Source organism: Lampris incognitus, chromosome 2 (assembly GCF_029633865.1).
Source record: "Lampris incognitus isolate fLamInc1 chromosome 2, fLamInc1.hap2, whole genome shotgun sequence".
In the NCBI taxonomy this organism is placed as follows: domain Eukaryota; kingdom Metazoa; phylum Chordata; class Actinopteri; order Lampriformes; family Lampridae; genus Lampris; species Lampris incognitus.
Window position 1 is genome coordinate 147915485 of NC_079212.1, and position 13557 is coordinate 147929041.

The window sequence follows — 13557 nt, forward strand, 5'->3', positions numbered from 1 at the left end:
GTGACATGTAAAGGGGACTTGTTTCGTAAAAGTTATGTCGTTAGTGAAGACGTGTATGCTAGGCTAATCCTCCTGTCTGTGCCCCTGACCACTGCTCCTATACTGCTGTGTGTGTGTGTGTGTGTCATATCATAGGATGGCTTAGAAACAGAGGAAGAGTTTCATTGTGTGCTTATTTACAATAACAAATAGTGTTTCATTTCAGTTTTATTTTCTTTAACAACTTTTTCACCTTTTTTATTGGAATTTTGCAGTTTATAAATGGCAGTCAACATATGAATTTATTCCAGTGTACCCCCCTCCCCCCCCCCCAAAAAGACCAGGACAGTGGCATCAAGCACAAATAAACACATAAGAGACATACAGCCACCTCATTTAGATGGACACACGAGAAAAAAAAAGAAATTAAAAGTTAACGATTTAGAAAGTTTACACTGATCTTGATAAAAGAGCTGCTAGCTGGACTAGTACAGTGCTGCTCCAAACCCGGACAGACCCGGTTCGGAGTTAGCTTGCTTTCAAATGAACTTGCATTCCCCTCCCCATACATGTGGTTTTGTCAAGCTGCCAGTACAACATGTGAGCCATGTGGGCTGGCTTACTGTCTGGAGGGAAGCCCTGAACCCAGCACTCGCAACAAGTGTCAAACTTTATTCACGTTTTAAGACAACGTTGACAAACCAACACGGCAGCGATGACCCGTCTGTCTCTGTCACATTATGTTCCTGAGCTTTCTGACTCCACACCACACCAGCAGCCCCACATCTCATCCAGACCCCGCTACAGTGCATAAAAATCAACACCAGACAGCCTCTAATGTGTCCTTCCACGTACTCTGTGTCCTTCCATGTACTCTGTGTACTGTATGCTTACTGTACTTTAATGCACTCTGTTTTGACCTGTCTTTTTTTGTAGTATTTGTCTGACATGGGTATTTCTGTTGCCTTCTGAGATGGCGTTTTGAGACCTGGTTGGTGATCATGCACTTTAGTACAACGTCCTGTGATTTATTGAGCTTTGTTCCCCGTCCCCCACAAGGCCGAGCCTGACTCAGATTAAAAGAAAAAAAATGCTGCTTACTGGTCACTTTCAGATTCATCCCCACACAGAATGAAAGTGTGAGTCAGAAGTCATCCTGGTCTTGAACAAGCTGAATTAGTAACATGTGCTGAGCTTTACATGAGCGATCATGTTGCCCAGACGGTCTGAAACCCCCCAGAAAATCCAACATACATCCAGCGTCCATCACAAACAACACACAGACCTCCACTCCTCCCTCACATCTTTTATTTGCCTCATATAGCACATCTGTATGTAGAGTATTTAAATAATAGATATATTTAGGACACTTATCAGAGACAGTGACGCGGTACAGTGAGTAGGACTGCTGTTAGGCGCAGGCGGAGATGGGGTGACTCAGGCCGCTGAAGAACGACTTCTCTCGTTCACTCATCAGCTCGAAGTGCAGCGGCTGCTGGCAGAAGGTGCACTCGGCCGAGGAGTGAGGCTTCAGCTCCAGGCCCACCTCCTTCCACATGTCCACCAGCTTCTCTGTTGGACACACAAACAACCAACCAACCGTCAGCCAGACTCCCCACACTCCTCATCCATCTCGGCAGTGTACAAATAGTGCCACAAGTGACCTTCTATTCATAACCCATTACTCCGACACGCTCACAATAGCTCACCACAGGCATCTGTCAGCACAGAAATTAAACCACCGGTTTTTTTATCCCTTTCTATAAGCTAATATTCTTAACACGGTACCATGATGATCCCCAGTATTTCTACAGTCCTACTGGTGGGGGTGATACATGTTTAGAACCAACATTTCGACAGCCTGTACTGTTGATTTTGAGTTCCAGCTCCTGAAGTTCCACGAGAGCTTCAGTATAATAAGCAGCGGGGGGCGGAACGGTTTCCAGCTCACGATTCTGCTCATTACCGAGCACAACACACATTAAAGTAACGTGTTGCCCTTTCTTTCCAACGCCTGTGAGCAGCCAAACTCAGCGGCTACATTTGGCAATGTATTTTCATTTGCTAATTATAGACCACATTCACGGGTCAGTTTCCTTCGAAATGATTTGGGTTTGTGTCAAACATTGTGGTTAAACTGGGAGTGAAAGAGGAAGAGGGTGACAGTGAGAGAAGGACTATTCAGCAGTAACATTATGAAGACATGTCATCATCACAGATGACTGTGCTGGAGTCAACAGGAGACTGAAAGGGACATAATGAAAATGATAAGAAGCCTCGTTATTTCATGAATAAGATCAGCTTACCACACAACTTGGCTCGTACACATAAAGCCCAAAAGGGGAAATTCATGTGAGACCAGAGGTCATACCAGCTAACAGCTGAGTTTTCTGAATACGGACTAACACACTTTAAAACTGACTGAGAACAAATGTGATTAGGGAGTTTAATAATAATTTTGTTTATATAGCACTTTTCTAAAACAATGTTACAAACTGCTGCACACAACAACAAAAAAACAGACAAGGCAAAAATAAGAGTAAGATCAAATAAGAGTAAAAATAAAAACAAATATCAAACATTTGTAAAAGCTTTCATAAAAAGAAAAGTTTTAAGATGAGATTTAAAAGAAGGTAGAGACTTGGTTTGTCTTAGTTCAACAGGAAGAGAGTTCCATAGTGTGGGGCTCTAACAGCAGGAGCCCGATCACCCTTTGTAACAAACTGAGACCTGGCAGTAACTAGCAGGGCTCCATCTGCAGACCTTAATGGTAGAGGGGGGACATACCAGGTCAATAAACCACACATGTATGAAGGAGCAAGACTATTTATAGCCTTAAAAGTGAGCAGTAAAATTTTAAAATCAATTTGAAATATGACAGGGAGCCAGTGTAGGGAGGCAAACACAGGAGTGATCTGGTCATGCCTCTTTGTCCTGGCAATGAGCCGAGCAGCGGCATCTTGTACCAACTGCAGACAGTGGAGGGAGCCCTTGTTGATACCAGAATAAAGTGCATTACAATAGTCGAACCGAGAACAGAAAAAGCGTGTACAACTTTTTGCAGATTGGTAATTGATAAAAATGACCTAATTTTGGAGATTAGCTGGAGAAAACATGACTGAACAACATGTTTGATGTGATTATCAAAACTGAGGTTAGCATCAAATATTACCCCAAGATTCCTAGCAGCCCGTTTAAGATTACCTGACAGACCACCAAGATTAGTAGCAAAAAGGCTGATGGTATTTTCAGGACCAAACAGAATGACCTCAGACTTATCATTAAATATGAGAAAATTTTCGGACGTCCAGGATTTAATTTAGGAGAGGCAAGTTGTGAGATTTGCTAGGGTGCTAGGATTTGTGGGTTATAGGGGCCTGTATAACCGAGTGTCGTCAGCATAAAAATGGAAAATCACATCGAGATTTTGAATGACCTGGCCAAGGGGCAGCATGTACATAGAGAAGAAAAGGGGGGCAAGAACTGAACCTTGAGGGACACCACAACTCAACTGAGCCACTGAGGAGGTAGAGTTACCCAGAACAACAGTAAAGGTTCTGTTGGTGAGGTAAGAGTGTAATAAGATAAGAGCCGAGCCCTTGATGCCAACCAAAGTCTCTATGCGATGTAGGAGGATGTTGTGATCGACTGTGTCAAAGGCAGCACTCAAGTCTAAAAGAACTAAAATTGAGCAGTCACCTCTGTCTGCAGTAGGTCATTAGTGACCTAACTAGAGCTGTCTCAGTACTATGAAGTGCTCTAAAACCAGACTGGAAACTATTAAAACAGTATTGGTGTTCATGAAAGAAATCAATTGAGAAGAAATTACTCTCTCCAGAACCTTAGATAAAAAAGACAATTTGGAGATTGGAGATTTGGAGTTTAAACATATGAACAAAATGTGTGAAATATACTTACTCTGGGTAAGACCTTATTTGGACCATGATCAGAAAAACCTGTTCTCATGTCTAATTCAGAACATAAATCTTTATGGGTTGATTTTTACAGCTCTAATGGGGAACATGAGGCAGTGTTGTTAAACAGCACTGCAAGGGACACTCTTCTGAACGGTCAGTTAAAACAACAAAACTATGGTGGAAAGAACCAATCCATAATTTTCTCAGAGAACGATGAACAGATCAGAAACTTCCAATATCTTTTCACAGGTTACTACTGAAGTACAAAGATATCGTTACAAAACGTTTTTCATCCATGTTGCAAGATGGAAGAGAAACGCCAAATGAGAATAAGTGAAATGATAATGAGAGGAAATCCTCATACTTCCACTGGCTTTGAGTATTTCTGCTGTGGACAAAGTTGGAATCAGAAGAAAGTTGCGGTGACGAGTTAACAGGACAGGGGAGACTGTATGTTTCTCTTACCGACAAAGTAGGCCATCATCTGAGGGGTGTGATGTGGTGTCGGTGCAATACGAAGGAGCTCCTCCCCCCGGGCCACCGTGGGGTAGTTGATCGCCTGCACATAGACGTTGTAGCGACTCATCATGAGGTCACACACCTGCGTGTTCTTCTCTGCGTCCGACACCTGCCAATCATAGTTAACACACATGAGGCTTGGCTGGCAGGAAAGAAGAGGGCCGACCTAACCGTTTGATGCTGTAATGTGGTAGAGGTGTGTTGGGTCAAACACCTCATCTTCACCCAGTCCAGGGTCACAGAGAGCTGGTGTTTATCCCAGCATGCATTGTTTAAGGCAGGGAGACAGTGAACACAAGGCCAGTACATCACATGACACAACTAAACACACACACACACACACACACAATTACTCGTGCACCACTCACATTTGGGCAATTTAGAATCTCCAATTGACTTTATCTGTTTCTGTGGACTGTGGGAGGAAACCAAGGTGAACATGGTGAGGACAAGTCAGGAAAGATGCATCAATATCACGTGTTCACTGCAAATACTGAATCTTTAAGCATCGGCCAATACCAGGTACCAATCCGATCCGTTACTCTTATTGAAAAGTGCAGATTTAGTCCATTAGTTTGGGGTCAATGGGTAAAATAATTGAGATAGAAACTTTTTTTTTTTTTTTTTAATCACCATTAATGAAACACAGGCGTCCATGTGCCAAAAAATGCAGTAAAGCAAACCATTTTGCTTTTATTTATGACAAATTGCTCATGGCCTTTGGTATCTGATTTTAGTCTTGGGTAAAATCTTCCAATACCGATACTCCATCTTAGTCAGGCATCAGCCCGATACCAGTACTGGTGCATTCCTACATTAAAACTCCACACAGAAAGGTGAGTTTACCCTAACCCAGAAAGAATAAACCAGTAAACCAACCAGCTGCCTGTCATACCATCACATGACAGAAGTAAATAAGATAAGTTGGTGTTACCCTGACAGGGATGATGTGGCTGGGGCAGTGCACCACAGGGAGCCCGGAGTCCATCAGCATCTGCCTCAGCAGCTTGACGTTGCGCTGATGTTTTCGTCTCAGACCACGGCCCTCCTCTCCTTTAAGGGTATGGACTGACTGCCTGGCCCCCGCCAGCAGCATCGGCGGCAGAGAAGTGGTGAAGATGAAACCCGCAGCATAGGAACGCACGGTGTCCACCAGAGTGGTGGTGCTGGCGATGTAGCCGCCAACGCAGCCAAAGGCCTTACCTAGGAGGAGACGGTACACATGGCATCATCTGTTCTTTCTAAAGAGAACATCTAGTAGTACTGCATGGTGGATGTGATACTGGTGGTTTGTGGTTGGTGTTGTCTAGTAACAGCTGCACCCGAGTGCATGTGCAGTGGTTGTGTTACCACTGACAGTGTGTATTATGGTTGTGTGTTAATGAGGTTATGCATTAATATGAGGGGTATTATGGTTGTGTTTTCATGTAGTTGTGTGTTAATGTGGAGGATGTGTATTGTCACGTGTTAATGTGGGGGACTTGTATTGTCGTGTGTTAATGTGGAGGATGTGTGTTAAGGCTGAACATACCATGTAAGCTACCTTGATGGGACTGCTTTGTTTAGCAGGTAATACAGAACTGTGAGAATCAGAAATTGTACTGAGGTGAAGTGTTTATTACAGCGAGATGACCTGTATATGAACTGTGTACAGTGAACGAGGTCACCTCTGGAGACAATAAAGGTGCCTTTAACAAGGCAACCTGGGGAAGCTTCCTACATATTCCCTATGAGACTATTAGGCTGGGGGGGGGGGCTCACAGAAAAGTCAGATTAAATATACAATCAATTTCTAATCAGAATCACTTATTTCCAAACTCAAATGGTCTTCACTAGCAGAGGCTGGTGAGGATAACCCCGGAGGGAAAGTAGGGCGTCCGTAACACTTCACAACTCAATGTGTGCTCACATCATCAGATGCCGTCTATCAAAAATAGGACAGTGTGTTGGGCTCACAGAGCACCAAAGAGGAAAACAAGTATTTTCTGAGAAAGCTTTCCTCTGGTAATCCTGAGTGCCACTGGGCTGCTCCTGAACAAAAGCTGAATAACAGGAAGGTATTCAATAACAGCGACACACAACCCAGCAGTCTCTAAGCAACCTGGAGCAGCCACGAGTGGCCCTGCTAGGAGTCTACCGAGGATAATGTCTCTTCACTCAGTCTCATCCAACTGGTGAAAACACAGGACAGCAAAACTCACACTGTACAGTTATACACAGCTTTTACCATCACATGAAAATCAAGACGTAGTTACAAAAGCCAAAGTGAGTTCTAACAGCTGAACTCGCAAGCCTTCACCAACATCCCATACCTAATTCTCCTACACCTAATGGATGACTTGTACTCCTTCTCTTACTGGGTTCTGGAAGATAGCTTAAGAATAAAAAGATGCAAAATAGATAGTGAATGTGCCAGTGTTTCAAGGGCCATCATGGCTATGAGGAAATTTAAAAACTTCAAACCTTAACCAAAGACCCAAAACCCTCTGCTCTTTGTTCCTATAGGGACATTTGTTTTTGCAAAAGGATGAACTGAATATCTCAAAAGTACCCAGTTTTTCCTCAGTCTGAGGGCCTGAATTGTCTAATAATTCACCTTGTAACGCCAAACAGCACGAAGTGCTTCATTTTGCTGAGCTTGTCATGAATATTATCATCATCATCATCGTCACCCTCATCCCTTTTTTCCTCTTGACTGGAGAACAGATTCTGACCTAATGTTCCAGAGATGATGTCCATCTTGTGCATGACACCATCCCTGTCTCCGATGCCCCCTCCCCGGGCGCCGTACAGCCCCACAGCGTGAACCTCGTCCACAAAGGTGATAGCTCCAAACTCATGAGCCACGTCGCACATCTCCTCCAATGGACACACAGCACCTGTGGAGCGCCAAGAGGAGGAGAAAGGTCGCCTTTTAGAGACCAAACAATGAAAAGTGACATAACACCCACCCCCCCCCAAAAAAAACAAACTCCCTGAGCCAACAACAATGGAAGGAGCAGGGTCTTTAACACCATTCTGATTAGTTTGCTTTCCTAACCTCTTTGAAATCTGTTCAACCGGCAGGTCTGGTTTTTGTACAGGCAAACAATAGAACTAGAATCTGTCCTTCCTCCATACAGACCACATTTATCTGGATAAAGTTTAAGAGTTGAGGTTTAAGACAGGTCATGAGGAGGGACAGGACAGCCTTTAACCAAAGACTCGAAACATAAGTACCCAAACCTAATACTTATATTTGGTAGGATATCCATCCGTTGCCTGTGTGGAAAAAAAGTTTTTAAACCACTTTTTTAGGACTATAAGTAGAGTAAGTTTCTATCTGACCGTCCATGGAGTGGACTGTCTCAAAGGCCACAATCTTGGGCTTGGAGGGGTCGCCTCTCTGCAGCAGCTGGCGGAGGTGGGCCACGTCATTGTGACGGAAGATAAACTTCTTAGCGCCGCTGTTTCTGATGCCCTGGATCATGGAGGCGTGGTTCCCTGCGTCGGAGTAGATCTCACAACCTGAGAAACAGGGGGAAAAAAAAGAAAAAGTGGTGAGCGCTGTAGACTAATCTCATTCTGGAGATACGATACTTCTACAGCTGGCGGCCATGAAACCTCCAGAAGTTCCTTCAACTTTAGTGATTTTTTTTTAATCCCCCCCCCTTTTCTCCCCAATTGTATCCGGCCAATTCCCCCACTCTTCCCAGCCGTCCCAGTCGCTGCTCCACCCCCTCTGCCGATCCGGGGAGGGCTGCAGACTACCACATGCCTCCTCCAATATGTGGAGTCACCAGCCGCTTCTTTTCACCCGACAGTGAGGAGTTTCACCAGGGGGACGTAGCGCGTGGGAGGATCACGCTATTCCCCCCAGTTCTCCCTCCCACCTGAACAGGCAACCCGACCGACCAGAGGAGGCGCTAGTGCAGCGACCAGGACACATACCCACATCCGGCTTCCCACCTGCAGACACGGCCAATTGTATCTGTAAGGACACCCGACCAAGCCGAAGGTAACATAGGGATTCGAACTGGCGATCCCCGTGTTGGTAGGCAATAGAATAGACCGCCATGCCACCTGGACACCCCAACTTTAGTGATTTTTGACTGGGAATTTAACACCTAATGGAGCCATCTTTATTTAAAAAAAAAAAAACCCTGAAAGAAACACGAAAAACATTTTCTAATTTTGAGAGTTCGACATGCAACGTCTCACATGAGGACATTTTTCTGTAGGTCTGAAAATGTACCATTCTAGAGAAAGAACTGGGATGTGTGGAACAGGACTTCGACTGGAGTTTAGACTGTAAAGCTGTCCTAACATTTTACCCGGCAGCATCTTGGCGAGGGTGAACAGGGTGGAGTCGTTTGCCACAAAGCAAGAGGTGAAGAGCAGAGCTGCGTCCTTCTGGTGGAGGTCAGCCAGTTCCTGTTCCAGTTCAACGTGGAACTTACTGGTCCCTGAGATGTTTCTGGTGCCCCCTGCTCCAGATCCATGCTTCCGTAAAGTATCTCTGGGAACAAAACACACACCATGCCAGTTTCATTTATTAAACAGAGTGACAAGAAGACAAACCTCCACCCAGGTCGAACAGTTCTCCTCGACAACATCCCAAACCAGACTGTCAAGTTACAAAAGTAGACCAGAACATTTCCTGGAGAAGATGTGTGTCATCCAGCTGGCTGCATTAGTTTAAACTGGTTTTATGGACTGAACCGGGACATCATCAAGTCTCTCCTCTAGAACTGTTTGAGATGCCAAACATTTCCTCATACAGTTCTACGGAGTGTTAGGGAAAAGACGATTTTAAAAAGGAGTATACAGAATTTCACTACCCAAATCTAACATAATGTTGCTCTGCCCAAGGCCTTGCTGCTCACAAACTTTCACTCGAGTCCATCGGTTTTCCCCTCATTTTTCTGAGAAACGTACAAACAAACAGAACCACAACCTCCCTGGCAGAAGTTTCCCACCACGGCAATGTTGAAGACCGGAAAGCCTGTGTGTCCTCACCAGTGATGTGCATCTCAGGGGACTGGTTAGCGATCTCGCTCTTTTCAGAGGGAACATTAATCACATCTCTCATGTCTCACCAACTACCAAACTCAACATCCAGCTAAAACCAAGGCTTCACTCAAGAAGAGGACATTTAAACTTGTGAAGAAAGCACTAGGAGAGTTCAACTGGACTACTCCAAAGCTACTGGAGCTTCATTTTTGACAAGTGTAAATACAATGGGATGAACTGCATCCAGATACAATTTGCATTAAATGGCGTGTATGCAAAGGTGTGACTGGCAAATCCCTCAGTGGAAAAAACTTGAATCTAATATCATGAAACTCTTTTGGTTAAGGTAGCAGCAGAAGTCAACCCTGAATATTTAGTGCAAAAAAAAAAACTTTTCTAAACCAGTCTTGGAGTGACGCTTCATCTGCAGTCCTTTTCTAAAAGCAGTTTTCTAACATATCATGAGCATCTCTTAGCCCCGAAGTCAGTCAGTCACACACACACACACACTCTCTCGCCTCCAGCTGCCCACACTACTTTAGGTCACTTTGAACAGAATCCTCCACCACCACAGACATGTTCTGTGCCATTACACACCAACTATGTATGCACAATGATTTGAAGCTTTCCATCTTTACCACACACACACTTACATGATAGACTGTACGACACTGGGGTGTCGGCTCATGCCCAGGTAATCGTTGCTGCACCACACAGACACCTCTCTCTTGTCCTCTAGGGAGTGGGTGTAGTCGTCAGCCATTGGGAAATCACTGGCCAGCCGGTTGACCGTTTTAAACACACGGTATGTGTGATCACTCTTCTTCTCCTCAATCTTCTTCTCAAAGAACTGATCGTAATGGAAGTTGGAGACTGCAGCAGGGGAGGAGAGTTAGCTATATGACACTTGCATCATATTTGTAGTGAGAGAATTTAAAACTTCCAACTATTTGATAAATTTTGGGATGCTCTTATTAATTATGCTTTTGTTTCCCTCTGTATGGAGAGAAGTAAAGCCAACACACTTCCAACTCCTTCCTGATGAACATATCTAGGCAGACAAAGACCCAGTCACATGCAGACCTTCATCACGCTGAATGTGGATAAAATCAACTAGATCATATTGATCGATAAGTGGTGGATGACTAAAGGTTTTTCAGACTACCAAGGTGTCTGTGTCAAACTTTAGAGAAAGTAATCATAATTTCCGGCTACGGGGGTACAAATGACAAAACTACATTCAGCTTACAACGGCTTGGCAGGTTGTCCTGCAGCAGACGAGAAACCCGTTTTGGCCGTTGTTCAAGCAGGTTCTTCATCAGAGTACTCTGCTCCCCTCCACTCCCCTCAGTGGGGCTGACCAGCTGGGTGGACGATACCTCTAGATATGACAAAACAGAAAGGAAAAGTAAGTACATGAAACCCATTCTAACTTTAACATACGTCTTGTCTTAACGGCTGCCAAAGCAATTTAACCAGCTTCCTCATTTAAGATGATTACATCATATTCAAGCCTGACACAACGTGGCATACCATAAAAATATATTTAAGGCCACTAGGTCTGATGGGGATAGAAACAATGGGTATCAAAACAAAAAGCATTCACATAGCACATCCATTAAGAGACACAAATCCGTTAAAGATGAATTAAAAGTGCTTTCCAAATAGCACAACATTATCCTTCAACGTAACCGGTTTTAGTTTCTCACCTTTCTGAATGGTGCGGATCTCTTGGACGTCCTCTTGGATTTCCATGCTGACCTGGCGGACCACACTGCTGTTCTTCTGGCCCATCTCAGCTGCCAGGAAGGGACATTTGGAGGCCGCTGCCTGGCCAGAAGGTGGCACGGGATGGCCTGGGGGTAACCTGGAGGATTCATTCTGCTTAGAGCCTGCAACAGAGAGCAGTTTGAAGTGAACCTTGGAGTCAATGAGTCAATATTTGCCTGCTTTAAGTTCCTCTTGAGTTTAGAGCGCTTCTCTTCAGGCTAAACAGAGGTTGTTTTCTTTACATGTTATTCTACATTTGCAATGTATTTTTAAAGTGATCAATTATTGAGCATTTATTGTTTGTTAACTATTTTCTATACTTCTAGAATAATCAATCATTTACTGTGGTGAATATAACCATTTTTTCACATGAATATCTAAGACACCAATTATTCAATCATTTAACAAGGATATTATGCCCAGTGCCACCTAGCCACTGGACTTCCAAGGACATTAGCAAAGTCCAAAAACAACAAACAAACAAAAAAACCTCTCACCTTCACTGGCAGCCATGGCACCCTCGGCCTTGTGGGAGGACGAGGAACAGAGGGCGCGGACCAGCCCCGGAGCCAAGGGCTTGGATGCCAGATCCATCATGACAGGACATCGCTGGGCATACACCACCAGAGACTTCCTGGCCTGTTGGAAAAAGGCCTGGGGCACCCGGGACAGAAATGGACAGCGACGCATGACCACATCCATGACAGAGGAGGAAACCTGATTGTCTAAAAGTCTGGAAAGACAGAAGACAGTGGCACAACACTAGGAGTCAGGAGGAAGTTGTCAGTACACTGGAATAAGCATCTGTACTACTAGAAATGTCTGAGAGACAGAGAAACACAACAGGTCTGTCCATATCAACCTTTGGCTCTAAACAGGCACGTCCTTGCTTTGTGATAATAAAAAAAACAACATTTCTATCAAATAAAACTGACTTATGAGCAGAATTAAGGCCATAACTGGAAAAAATTAAATCCAAGGGTGTGAGGAGGAAAACTCAAATAAATGATTACCAATGATAAGAAAGCAGGAACAAACAACCTCTATCCCCCGACACACACCCTCACCTCCCCCAGCAGGTTTTGTTAAAGCGTTTCCTTCACACGTTTCTCTTCAGTTGGGTGCGTGGTTGGCATAAAAACAAGAAATTTCCCCCAACACCTTATAATTCTATCCTTCATTTATCACCGGTTCCCAGCAGTCAGCGGGTGGTTATGTACAACAGACTGGGGAACGCGACAGACAGGACTGGACTGGACTGGAGGGACGTTATGGTGTATTCACTCCCGCATAAAGCCAGGCGCCGGAATTCCTAGAGCAGTTTTCCAGGAACCCTCCAGCCCTCCCGTCACACACACCGGGTAACGGGAGGAGAAAACCACCTCGCACACGCAACGTCAACCCAATTCATGTCAGAGCCCCGGAAGCTGCACCAGAGCCGTGGATCCAGCTGTTCTGACACGGGACTCCGGGCTGCGGCTCCGACCGACCCGTCTCTGTCGGCGGTCGAGGCCGTGGCTTCGTTTAGGTCCGTCTCTACCGTCTCTCATCAATAAATCCCGTTATCAGCGCCATCCTGACGTCTCCTGCGGCACAGCTCGGTCCATATGAGCACAAGAGGCGCGGAGCAGAGCTCCTGTCCTCCGGTGGCACTGCTCCTGGCGGCGACTGTCGCCGAGGAGCCTGAAAGACCCGCGTTACCTCGTTACAAGGCTCGGCCGTCACCGGGGCGGCTCACGTCACCAAACAGACTTCATAACTCATTTACACCTCAGTTTACGTGTACATAATAAGTGGTGAGTCCGTTCCCACAGCCTCACAGCTAACAGAGCAGAGGCGCCAGGCTTTTAAGCTAGGTAGATTAATTACTGTCAGAATCCGTCCAGCCGATGCGCGCTTAAAGGGACGTTATTCTCAGCAAACATGAAAACTACCCCGAAAAGGACTTACGGAGAACAATGTGTCCGGCGAAACCCTCCTGTCGGTGGAACAACACGGCGACCGAAGCTGAACTTTAAATAAAGCGACGCGCTCTGTGGGGCAGCCGGCGGAGGCTCGAGTCGTTATCCTGCACTGAGGACGAACGGAAGGACGGGGCCGGGCGCTCTGCCTATATAGGACAGCCGGACGGAAATCACGCGAGACTTCAGCGATTGCGTTGAAGGCGCGTTTGCGTTGTTTTCCCACCCGCATTATACGTAGACCCGCCCCTTACTCTGCCTCTGATTGTCTGATTGTCTTGCCTCAACCCTAACCCCGCCCTAAACCTAACCTTACGCAAGCTAACCAACGAGTACTAGCCAATCAGAGGCCGAGTAGGGGCAGGTCTTTGCGGAATGTGGGTGAGGGAAAAAAAATAAGGAAGGGTGGCTCATACGTC

The 13557-nt window shown here is 45.3% G+C and overlaps 1 protein-coding gene across 1 annotated transcript; it reads right to left on the reverse strand.

Moving 5' to 3' along the window:
* Positions 1-312: 312 nt before the first annotated feature.
* Positions 313-13249, reverse strand: LOC130106748 (5-aminolevulinate synthase, non-specific, mitochondrial-like). Its single transcript, XM_056272982.1, has 11 exons — positions 13128-13249; positions 11675-11910; positions 11117-11299; positions 10657-10788; positions 10061-10280; positions 8729-8913; positions 7743-7922; positions 7130-7294; positions 5350-5618; positions 4362-4524; positions 313-1551 (listed from the first exon to the last, which is right to left on the reverse strand). Exons 2-11 carry the CDS (start codon positions 11877-11879, stop codon positions 1391-1393), a joined length of 1863 nt encoding a protein of 620 aa, XP_056128957.1. The 5' UTR covers positions 11880-11910; positions 13128-13249; the 3' UTR covers positions 313-1390.
* Between the last annotated feature and the right edge of the window lie 308 nt (positions 13250-13557).